The 12,409-nt window shown below is 34.6% G+C and overlaps 2 protein-coding genes across 2 annotated transcripts in view; one reads left to right on the top strand and one right to left on the bottom strand.

Moving 5' to 3' along the window:
• The window catches only part of LOC21410924 (vinorine synthase), a 13,053-nt gene extending 3,767 nt beyond the window's left edge, over positions 1–9,286 (top strand). Inside the window, exon 2 of the mRNA XM_010090097.2 lies at positions 7,833–9,286. Within this exon, the coding sequence (XP_010088399.1) occupies positions 7,833–9,146 (1,314 nt within the window). The 3' untranslated portion in view covers positions 9,147–9,286. The remainder of the gene's footprint in view (positions 1–7,832) is intronic.
• Positions 9,287–11,329: 2,043 nt separating this feature from the next.
• Positions 11,330–12,342, bottom strand: LOC21385330 (mitochondrial import inner membrane translocase subunit PAM16 like 2). The gene is made up of 3 exons (XM_010090098.2): positions 12,260–12,342; positions 11,554–11,687; positions 11,330–11,461 (listed from the first exon to the last, which is right to left on the bottom strand). The coding sequence occupies exons 1-3, from the start codon at positions 12,315–12,317 to the stop codon at positions 11,336–11,338; spliced, it is 318 nt and encodes a 105-aa protein (XP_010088400.2). The 5' UTR covers positions 12,318–12,342; the 3' UTR covers positions 11,330–11,335.
• Positions 12,343–12,409: the final 67 nt, after the last annotated feature.

Raw genomic sequence — 12,409 nt, forward strand, 5'->3', positions numbered from 1 at the left:
CGTGAGAAAGTTACGAAGAAAGAAAAAAAAAGACAGAGAGTTGTGAAAATCAAGCAGTTTCGCTGAAATTTCTTCCATTCAATCTGATAGAAACGTAACCTGAGGCGTTCTAGCGGAAAAACCTCAACTTCTGGAGGTAAGATTTTAGAGTTTTTGTGAGAATTCTATATTTTCTTGATTTAGATGAATAGTAACCCATCTCAGAAAAACTTCTGTTAAAGTGAAAATTGAAACTGAGGTTTTGTAGAGTATCGTAATAAGAGTTTAACGGTGTAAGTGTTAAGACGATTGAATAAAGTTTTGGTAGATTTCTATCGAAAATCCGTGAGCCTAGATTAAGAAAGAACATATGTTTTGTTCAATTTTATGTTGGAATCTGTGTTCAGGAATGTAAATCTTGACTCCAGGTACCGAAATCAGAAGTGAAACGAATTATTAAAAACTCAAGAAATGAGAAAAATAAGGCGAAACTTTGCCAAAATTTAGTTCGAGTAATTTGAACTAAAACTGGATTTCAAGAGGAATATGGGATTAAAGTGTGAAAAGAAAGATGTTTCGATAATCGGTGATGGTTAGAAACCGAACACAACGAGAATTCACAATTTTAGACCAAAATTGAAAATAGGCCCATGACTGAGTAATTTGCACGATTTTAGTGCAAATCCTTGAGATAGGAAATAGTTTGAGATTGAATACCAAACATAAGGATTGTAGACCTTTCCGAAGTAAATTTCAAAGTAATTATTGATCTTAAATTCTGAATCTAACGATCGAAAAATTTATGTGTAATAAGGCCGATTAACGGTTGAAGTTGGAAAGCGTCAAGGGAGACAAAGGACGCGTTGTTAGCGAAACTTTGGTAAGTACAATAGTTTTTCTATGGCTATATCACGAACAAGCTTACTTTTCTATGTTGCACAAAAATTGTGCATATAGTAGAATTTTGAATGTTATACAATGTGAATGCTAGATATTATGTAAGGTAAGTATCTACAAGACTTATGTAATCGTAAAACTTTATTCTGCAAAAAGTATGTATCAATGTTAAGTCGAGATCAAACTAAGAGAAATGAAAAGTTAAACTTTAACGAAAAGATAATCTCATGATAAAATGCTCAGTAATGGACAAATTCATAAGATTTAACTAAAGTTACCGTTTCAATGAGAAAATTGATAAACGGTAAGAGACTAAACGTCCTATTTGTACCAGCCTTCGAAGGAAAGGTTATTATGAGACTATGAAAGATATGAAACCGTGATTGAGTTGGATTGGTTAGCTACTCCACTCCTCACTGGTTATGCGCGCTATGGTACAACAGGACAGGGCCCCTAAGAAGTAAAAGACAAGAAAATGAAACACGGAAACCATTCCACATAACGATATGGTATCCGTAAACAAGAATGAAAAGAATGAGAAATACAGAATGAAAGTCGTTTAGAATTTTGTACTAGGTTATATGATATGAATGCATTTATGGGTATGCATAATTATTGCATCTGTTATGACCTATTGATACTTGTTGAGCAAAAGCTCATTAAGTTTTTTCGTGTTATAGGAAGCACGGGTAAGGCACCGGCTCCCTAAAACTTGATGCTGGGCATGCAGAGAGGGTGTAGCAGCGGAATGTGGGCAAGTGGGTTGTGGACGCATCATGTGTTTTGGAAACGCTGCTAAACTTTATATGTAAAATAAAATAGTGTTTTATGTATTTGATGACTAGTGTAATAGAATGTTGTCAGAATGCTACAGCATTTTAGGAATGGCTGAAAACAGAATGTTAGCTAAATGCTACAACATTTTAACGTACATGGAAAAAAAATGGCCTGAAATTTTTAGAAGTTATAACTAGTAAATGGTAAAGATTAAAAAATGTTAAGTATGAGCATAAGACGACAATCAAAAGTTAGGGTTGTCACATTGAGCCAGATAGTTTATTTTCTTACAAGGTATAGAGAACGTTCTCTATGTAAGAATTCTAAAGTAATTCCTGGAGAAGTACTAGCCACCCAACATAGGTTAGTGATATTAGATGTGAGCATTAAGCTTTGCTACAGAAGGACTAAGATAAACCACCTCCCACAAACTCGTTGGTGGCATTTGAAGGGAATAAAGCAATTAGCCTTTAAAGAGAAGTTGTTAGATGAGGCTACTTGGTCATATATAGGTAATGCAAATACTATGTGGGATGCCATGGCCAGCTGCATTAGAAAAGTGGCAAAGGAGGTAGTAGGGGAATCTAGAGGTAAAGGCCCACCTAGGAAAGAAACCTAGTCGTGGGGTGAGGAAGTTCAAAAGGCTATTAGGACCAAGAGGAATTTATATAGAGATTTACCAGAACATAAGGATATTGAAACTTTTAATAAGTATAAAGAAGCGAAGAAAGAAGCTAAGCGAGCAGTTGGTAAGACTCGTTCTACTTACTTAGATGAGGAATATAGTACTCTTGAGACTAGAGAAGGAGAGAAGGATATATATAAACTAGCCAGGATAAGAGAAAGGAAGTGTCGGGACCTAAATCAAGTGAGGTGTGTAAAGGATGATACGGATCAGATTCTGACAAAAGATAGACATTAGGGAAAAGTGGAGGAGTTACTTTGAGAAGCTTTATAATGATGCTCATGCGATAGAGTTTGACAATCTTAGGTCACAAGGAGAACCTAATGTGATGTATACAAGAGGAATCAGAGTCTCAGAAGTTAAAACTGCACTACAGAAGATGAAAAAGGGGAAGGCATGTGAGCCAGATGAAATTCCAATAGAGGTTTGGATGGCATTTAGAGATGCTGAAATTGTGTGGCTTACTAAGCTTTTTAATGAGATACTAAGGAAGAAGCATATGCCTGATGCATGGAGGAAAAGTATTCTTGTCCCCATCTTCAAGAAAAAATGAGATGTGCTGAATTGTAACAATTATAGAGGCATAAAGTTAATAAGCCACACTATGAAACTTTGAGAGAGAGTTATCGAAAGGAGATTAAGGGCCACAACTACCATCTCAGGTAACCAATTTAGCTTCATTCCAGGCAGATCAACCACAGAAGCCATTTTTCTTCTTAGGATGCAGATGGAAAAGTACAGAGAAGTAAAGACAGACCTACATATGGTCTTTATAGATTTAGAAAATGCATATGATAGGGTGCCGAGAGAAGTTTTATGGTGGGTGCTAGAAAAGAGAGGAGTGCATGTGAGCTATATCAAGGTAATTAAGGACATGTACAATGGGGTGGTCACGAGTGTGAAAACTACTGAAGGCTACACGGCAGAGTTTCCCATTCAGATCGGCCTTCATCAAGGATCTGCTCTTAGTCCTTATCTTTTCACCATCGTGGTGGATAAGCTGACAAGAGAAATCTAAGATAGAGTTCCTTGGTGTATGCTTTTTGCAGACAATATAGTTTTAGTTCAGGAACATAGAGAAGGAGTTAACCGTAAGTTAGAACTGTGGAGACAGACTCTCAAGACGAAGAGTTCTGGGGTGAAAAATCATATAAGAAGAAGAGTTCATTGAGAATCGGTTTAGCCTTTAGGAAATATGTACTTTGTCATTTGCAAAAAAATTACGTCGCTCATTCTGGGGTGAAAAACGTGCGAACCGTTTCGCACCTCAACTAAAAAAATCATTCTTCTTTTTAAAAAGGTAAAAGATATTGTTTTGAGTCTTTAGATGTTTTTTTTTTTTTTCATGTCCTTTTAATATCAGTTTCACTTTCTAAATTTTATCAAGCTTTTGTTTTTAAAGACTTTCTCTGATATTTATTCTTTTTTAAGAGCATCAGTGTTTTTTATTTATCAACCGTTAAATCTGTATTAAAATTATGAAAAAAAAAATTAAAAAATAAACTAAACTCAAAATTTCATGATATTCCCATATAAAATGAATATCATAGTTGAAAATCTTACAAAAATATAAAGACTGATATATATAACAAGTAATCTGTTGTAATAAACAATGATTAAAATGATTATGCTACAGAATAAGAAGTTATTATTATTATTATCATCATTATTATTATTATCATCATCATCAATGCGCTCTTTCGTCGTTTATTGAAAATGATGAAAGCACGAATTTCAACATAAATTACTTGTAACCTATAAAAACCATGATAATGGAGTCTTCTGGACTTTCTCCAATGACAAAATAATTAAAATCTCCAACGACAAAATTGAAGCATTGAAGCATAATGTTAAACAATTACATGGAGTCTTCTGCACTTTCCCGTATCGTCGCTTCTATTAAAATCAAGAACTACTGAATATGCAGACTAGAGTAAGGAGTCGTCTGCAAGAAAAAAAAAATCAATTTCCACATTAAACCATAGTGAAGTCCACATGCCGACGGCTCTTTCACGAATCTTTCTCTCCAAAAATTTTTTGACGAATCTTGAATATTTTAGAACTAATGATATAACCATAAAAAATAGAATTGCAAAATAAGAATTTTTAAGAAAAAATTTAACCACGTACCTTTTTGTGGGAGGCTCTTTCACGTTGGAATTCATCTTTATTCTTTCGAAAAATTAGGAAATAGTAAATTTTAGAAGACAATATATTTTTTAATGACAGGGTGTGTAATGAGTATTTTCTTAAAATATTATTGTCCTTAAAAGTAATTATATTAATGGATATTTTAATCACATTAAAAAGGGGTTGTGAAAATAAAAAATGTGGTGTTAATCAACGCGTCCTACTTAAAAATCTAAAACCTGCCTCTCCCTGTTTCACCCTTTGACGACGAAACGTTTCTTCCCTTTTTTTCTATATAGTACTTCTTTCCCGTAATTTCTACTTCTTTTTCTTGCTATTTGGGATTTCTTTTTTTTATTTTCTTCAATCCTTTTCATTTAATTTATTGTCAATTCAATGACACCAGTTTTATCGAATGTCATGTTTTTATTTATTTTATTTTTCATTTTTAATTTTTTTCTTCTCTTCTTCTTGCTTGTGTTTGGTCCCAACCCCTCCGCTACCACCACGGAACCCCAAAAAAATTTCATAATTAAAGCTCCATGACATATGTCGCACCGCTTTCGAGTCGGACCAAATAGAATACGGGTCACCGTACTCGAATAGCTTCTTTGGTATCTCATATTTTTTTTCTCACTCTTTATATATATGTCACACCGCAAGCTTTTTGAGTCGGACCAAATAGAATTCGGGTCACCATACTCGAATAGCTTCTTTGGTATCTCATATTTTTTCCTCACTCTTTTTTTAACAACTATACATTCTTCTTTTTTTTTACATTTTTTTCATTCACTTTTGTTTTACTTCCTTTATTATTCGCTTCTTTAATCCATAATTTTTGCTTAACACAATAATTAAAATAAAATTTAACACAGGGATAGAGCTTATAAAATTTACCTATATATATATATATAAATATATATATATATATATATGAATGAGGTTTTAATAGTTACGTTTTCATTGTTAGTTACCATTAATATAGAAATTTGATTACATGGTGTAATAATAATCTAAAATTATTAATTGTCATAAATTTTTAGTCAACTATCTAATTTATCATAACCATTGGTTCAATATATTACTGTTGAAACAACGATACCCATTGATGGGTTAAGATTGAAGTAACCATTAAAGAGAAAATTTTAAGTTTAACCATTATTTTTATGTCATTACAAAAAATGTTGATGCCACTACAAAAAAGAATCTGCAGGTTACTCAAAATAACTTGTGGGTTACGAATGATAAAATTTAGGTTACAAAAAAGTAACTTGCAAGTTACGAAATATAACTAACAGGTTATGAAAAAATAATCTGTAAGTTATGAAAAGATAACTTGTAAGTTATTAGTAGCATAAGTTAAATTTTAAAACAATGGCAGAAATAAAATAGTATTACCTCTTTGATGGTCTTTCTGAAAATTTCCCACCATTAATACCACACCCATATCCTATTTAAAAAATAAAAAAATAAAAAATCACACCCATATATATATGTGTGTGTGTTGAAAACTGCTCCCGTATTTATTGGTTAAATAAGATGACACTAATGGGATCATTCTATTGAACAAGGCAAGCCATGATTTGTGAAGTTTTGATATTTATCTGGTTCGCAGGGTTTTTTTTTTTTCCTCTTTGTTTGTATGATTCAATGCTCCCCAAATTCATTTTCAAGGGTACTTTTGTAGTTGTATATTGAGTATCATAACTCTCACTGTAAACGAGTGTGAAGTGTCATTTTTCGTCAAAAATTTAACAGAACATGAAAATTTACAAGAGATCTGAAGTTGATGGGAACGAATATTACAAAGTGGAGTTTATGGGGCATTTTATTATATGGGCTATAATTCGAGAGGAAATTTATAATTCGTCCACATTTATATTGTTTTATACCAATAGAACGGCGCCAACGGTCACCCTCTCCACATCAGCATTGGATGAAATTACATCAGAGGAGGCTGCTTCTTGTGTGACTGTGAGAGACATAAAGAAACAGAATTGGGATTAAAAAAAAAAATTCTCAGTTAAACAACTGGCAATCTTCTTAAATAAAATATAAAAAAAAAAGATTGAGCTTTTTAATGTGGGTGGGTGAAAATCCCACCATAATTTCTCAAATAATAAACTTTCCACTCAATTTCTTAGGAAAGTGATGTACAAAATAAAAACATATATATCGTTATTAGGAAGGTGACAGCTTACGTATATAATTATATATGCTACTAGGTCATGATGATGATTACAAATATGCTAATTAATATTGTAAAAACGTGCAAGTGGAAAGTTTCATGCGAATTGCATTCGTAATGGCGAAGGAAAGGGAAGTGTTTAAGTTTCATGCAAAATGCATTAATTCTACATCAATATAATATATTTTTTGAGAAAACCTACGATAAAAATTTTATTCTTGGATATTTTATTTTTCATCTTTAAAAGCGACGTGTACATGATGAAATGAATATTTATTTCACATAAAAATAACTTTATAATGGCATAATAACAAAAAAATAAAAATAAAAATGAAAACACACACTAATATTGTACTTCTTCAAATCATTGTCAAACAAAATAAATGGCACGCTAAACACATATTACTACTTGTTAATATTACAATGTAGGAACAATCCTGCTAAAGTTATACATCATTGACGATTAAAGTTTTTTTTAACGTAAAAACGACCTACTAATAACATTCCATTTTTAGCTGTCAAGAATATAACTGATTATATATGTCCTTGTACTTTTTAAACATAACAATGACGTCAAAGGCAACAATAAAATTTAACACCGTACACTAATAAAAATAGGTCACACTTTTTAATTATTATAGTGCTCAATACATCATCTCTCATATTTGTTCCAATAATTTTTTTCCTTTAAAATTCTGAGGAAGGTGCAAGTTGTGTCTTGATGGTGACTAGAATACCGAGCACCCCATTTTAAAAAACGTGCGAGTGGAAATTTAATCAATATTGGCAGCCAGCAGCAGTAGTAGTTGGTATTGTTGACTTACTTGTCTTCATCCTAAGCCTGAAAGTGAGGTACGAAATAAAAATATATATGCTTATCAAGCTTTTTTTTTTTTTAATAAACTTGTTGGCCAAGCTTAGCAGCGTGATGTTCACGCTAAGACCAATCCAAGTGGGGGCCATCTAATGCATGTGGGGGCCTATATACATAAATATATAGGGCCTTCTTCCTTTGGTTAGAATAAAAGAAAAGAGACAAATAAGAGAGAAGTGTACTGTGACTGTGTGAGAAAGTGTGGTGTTTATTTTATCTTTATGTTGTCTTATAGTGAGAAAAAGCTTTAGTTATTTTTTGTTTATTTCTTTCCTTGAAGGAATATGGCGGAGGAGTTGAAGGTTGAGATCATTGGAAGAGAAATCATAAAACCATCTTCTCCAACTCCGTCTCACCTTAAAATATTTAACCTATCTTGTCTCGATCGGATTATGGTTGGAGTTTACACCTCTTTGGTTCTTTTCTACCCCAACAACAACAACATTCTCACGTCCGACAAAATATCTAACCACCTGAAGAAATCTCTGTCTGAAGCCTTGACTCTTTTCTATCCGCTTGCCGGGAAAATCAAGGACAACACCGTCATCGAATGCCAGGACGACGGAGCTACGTATGTCGAAGCGAAATTCAATGGCCTCCTCTCAAGCTTTCTAGATCAAGACCACAAAGACGAGGCACTCATAGGGCGGTTCCTTCCAGCCGCGATGGAATCCCCGGAAGCAGGCACATGGCCCTTATTGCTTGTTCAAGCCACTCACTTCGACTGCGGCGGAGTCGCAATAGGCGTCTGTATGTCGCACAAGGTCGGCGATGCAGCCACGCTGAGCATATTCTTGAAGACCTGGGCTGGTAATGGGATTCCAGATTTTGAAGCGGCTTCTTACTACCGTTCTGGAGATACCTTCTCGTACGCGCCTCCTGCCTCGTCGGTGGTGGCCGAAAGGGCAGAGCACGGCGTCGTGAAGAGATGCTTGTTTGATAAACCAAAGATTGCGGCTCTCAAGGCCAAATTTGCAAGTGACAGCGTCAAGCAACCGACAAGGGTTGAAGTAGTCACCGCCCTCATTTTGAGATGCCTAGTGGAGGCTAATTCACGATCAACCTCGGCAACTCCGGTGAAGCCACGGTACTCTCTCATGACGCAAGCCGTGAACCTGCGGAAAAGACTTGAACCACCGCTACCAAATAACTCTGTTGGAAACTTCGTGGGGTTATCTGCATTGCAGGTAGAGAATGACATTTATAACGAAACTAGTATTGAGGCATTGGAGTGTCAACTGCAGGATTTGGTGGCTAAACTAAGGCAAGGACTCAAAGACTTCGCCCAAAACAAAGCGGAGAGGTTCCGAGGGGACGAGGCCGACGGACTCCAAGCTGTTGTTGAGTCGTTTAGAGAAGTGGAATTATTTACAAGAGTTGGTGCGGAGTGGATTGCGTTTAGCAGTTGGTGCAACTTTGGATTCTACGAGGTTGACTTGGGTTTGGGAAAGCCAAGTTCTGTGACGATCCCGAGTTACACCTACGAGAACTTGATTTATTTGATGGACACTAGAGATGGTGATGGAGTGGAGATAGTCTTGACTTTGAGTAAGGAAAATGTTGCCTTATTTGAGAATCGATTACAAGAGATTCTCTCATTGGTTTCTTTAAATTAATTTCTAACTCTTTGGAAACCATCAACGGGGAACACAAGTAATCTAAAGTTTTTTTTTTTTTTTTAATTATTGTTATTTGCTGAGTCATTTTGATCCGGCTGTCATCTTGGTCTCATTTTGGTCATTTATGTTTTCTTGTTACCTGTAATTGTTACTTCTTATTTATAGGATGCTTCAAAAAAATAAAAAAGTTCTTCGCATCATAATTAATATTGTTTCAACTAAAACTGCTTATTATTACATAAGAATTTAAATTATGTAGGACAAAAAATATTTAGGCAATAACAAAAATTTTGGCAATTTTGTTAAATCCCCAGCTTAAAGCTGGTTTTTGTGACATCATTTATGTTCTACAAGTAAGGCAAGAGTCCTTCCATGTATAAGCAATTTTAGGATAAAGGTTTAAGTAAATATCAGTTGTGTTAATGTCAAAGATTTGACAGAGAAATATATACTTGTGTGAGTATCGTAGAAACTTAAAGTAAGTATGATCCTATAACGATGATGGATTGTTTTCTGTGATTCAGTAGTTCATAATAGGCAGAAATGTGATAGGGGTCTTGCCACGATATGCAGCCAAATTCCTTGTTGTATCATGTCAACATCCAATATGTGCATGTAATAATTTTAAAATGGGATTGGTTTTGGACTGTTGAAACCCGATTTATGCTTTTCCGCATTCATGGTTTTACCACAAAAATGTTTCTCCTCTGTAGAAATCGTGTCAAGTTGATCCAAGCAGAACTTTGCTTGTTTTGGTCTATGGAATTGTTGATTTGACTTTGCTCCCACATGTATTTCATAAGTCCATTTCTTCCTATTGTATTGTTTGCACTAAACTAATACTAAGAAGTGCTTCCAAGTGCTATAATTGGTCAACATCCTCGCTTGAGGTGGAGTGCTGCAAATATTATGACATTTGACCAAGTTAACCACCCAAAGAAGAAGAGAGTAATATTGCAAGAGAAACCAAAGTAAAGACTTTTATGGCGTTTCAGGTTTGATAGAGAACCAGACAGAGTTCACATGAATGATTGAATTTGAATCATTTTTCATCGTATTCATAGTCTCTGTCTTGTTCCATAATATTGGATGATGAATATGCTATTTCAGATTATATTTCAAGAGCCAAAATCCAAGTACTCAAACCAAGTTTACCCAAACGGTACTCTCCACCACTGGTATTTTCCTAATCTCAAAAACAGGACCTTTGTCACTGGCATCATTAAGTCAACCGTAGGTTTTTCTAAACTGTTTTTATGCGTCCGTTTAGTTCACGTGTTCGAGTCAGTGATTCATTGACAAGAACTTTGTGAAAGAAGAAATTTTTGAATTCAAATTTTGTGCAAGATGAAAAACACTGTAGCATAATTAGAATGTTCTAGTGTAAAAACCAAACGGGGCCTATATGTTTCCAAAAGCTTTTATTTGGCCACAGCACATGTAGAATAGATTCCCAAATGGACATACATAGCTTGGAGCCACCTCACAGTGCAATAGCCCCGCCTCTCGGAAGGTGGTGGACCCCACCTGCGCTGAACTAGAGAACATTTTTTCATAAACTCACGGCTTGAATCCCAGAATTTTTAAGAATCTCACTTTGATATTTTCTTTCAGAAGAGGCACTAACCTTCAAGCTGTCTTTGAATGTCTCTAATATGCTGCAAATGAAGGCCAATTATTGGTGATACCACTATGACCACATATTATTACCTTTATGCTTACCAGCCTCTACCATCTGAACTCATTTATGTTTTTACTACGCACGTTCTGGTGACAATAATAATCACTGTTATGACTCAGCAAGTTGCTATATGACTACACTATGTCAACCTATTATAAAGCTCGTTTGTATGCACAAAACAATACGCAACTTCAGTTTCCCAACATCCGTTAAAGATGAAGAAATAAATAAATAAACAATGCACTTTGGTAATCAAATCCAATGCCATTATTAAGAAACATTAACTGTACAAATAAATAATTGAGCTCAGTTTCTAACTACTGATTTGGTAAAACATAGAACGCTTATATTATTCCAACAAACTTTTTAACTTGGACTAGAAAAGGGGTGGGTGTTAGAAGAACAAAACTGTTTGACAAAATCCATCTTCAAGGCACCAAGATGATGCTATACTGATTGGACAAGGCAAGAGACAGAAATTGCTAAATAAGCCTTCATATGCTTCTCAACTAGGCGTAGTCTGACCTATATCCCGGCATGCAGCCTCTAAACATTCTTTGGCCCTGTGAACCTTTGATTGAAGGTAAAAGCTACCATTCGTAGAATTCCTCTCAAATAAAGTGTCGTATTTCTACAAAGGTTGTAAAGAAATACAAAAGACAAGTTACAATTTGAAGCTAAACTCGGTCCATTCCATGAGTTAAACAAGTGTGAAAACCTAACCTTTAGAACATCCTCCCAAGCAGTTTCCTCTGTCACGCCAAAAATCTGTCTAGCTTCCTGCTCTGTCATGACCTTGCTTCCTCTGCGAATTGCATTTTGCAATGTTTCTTGAGCAACGCCGGTTTTGTTGGCATCTGCAACAAATACCAGTATAAATTTACAGAGCATGGAAGCACGGACACAGGACACACCCAAATCAATCGTAGTCATGTCCGCAACGCAACAAAATAACTTACTGCTAATCAACATTAAACTCTTTTAAGTTACTTATTTGTCACAGGAAATAAAACATGTGGGAAAAAAAAAGAGCTTTTCAACAACTAACAAACAAAACACAACCTTGCACAATGAAAACCTTTCAATCAAGATTATGGTACAATTCACTGAATAAATAAAGGCATGTTCCAACACCCCAGAACATAAATCAGAAATATAAGGAGGCTAATAGGGTATAAAAGCGAAATAAAGTCGAAAATACAAAGTATTGACATCGCTAAAAGAACACATTAATCTTGCACACTTCACATAGCCATAGGAACCTAAAGTGTCACTTTTTTTTTCAAATTTTTTTCAAAAGAGCTTCCCAGCCCCCAAAAAAAAATTAAAAAAAAATCAAAAGAGCGACTACAATATTTAGTATAAATCTTATGCTGAGGTTAAAATTCAAAATAAAAACATAATATTATTATTAAAAAACAAAAATTCCTGGCAAGAGCTTGACGGTATGCTTGAACAAAAGCCCTAGCTAATATGCCAGAACCCATCACAATTAAATTTGCAAGAATCTTCGCAGCCTGTGAAAAATACATAACAATATTCATCAACAAAATTAGTTAAAAAATCAATCCTAATAAAA

The sequence above is a fragment of the Morus notabilis genome, unplaced genomic scaffold, assembly GCF_000414095.1.
Source record: "Morus notabilis unplaced genomic scaffold, ASM41409v2 Scaffold1249, whole genome shotgun sequence".
Lineage (NCBI taxonomy): Eukaryota > Viridiplantae > Streptophyta > Magnoliopsida > Rosales > Moraceae > Morus > Morus notabilis.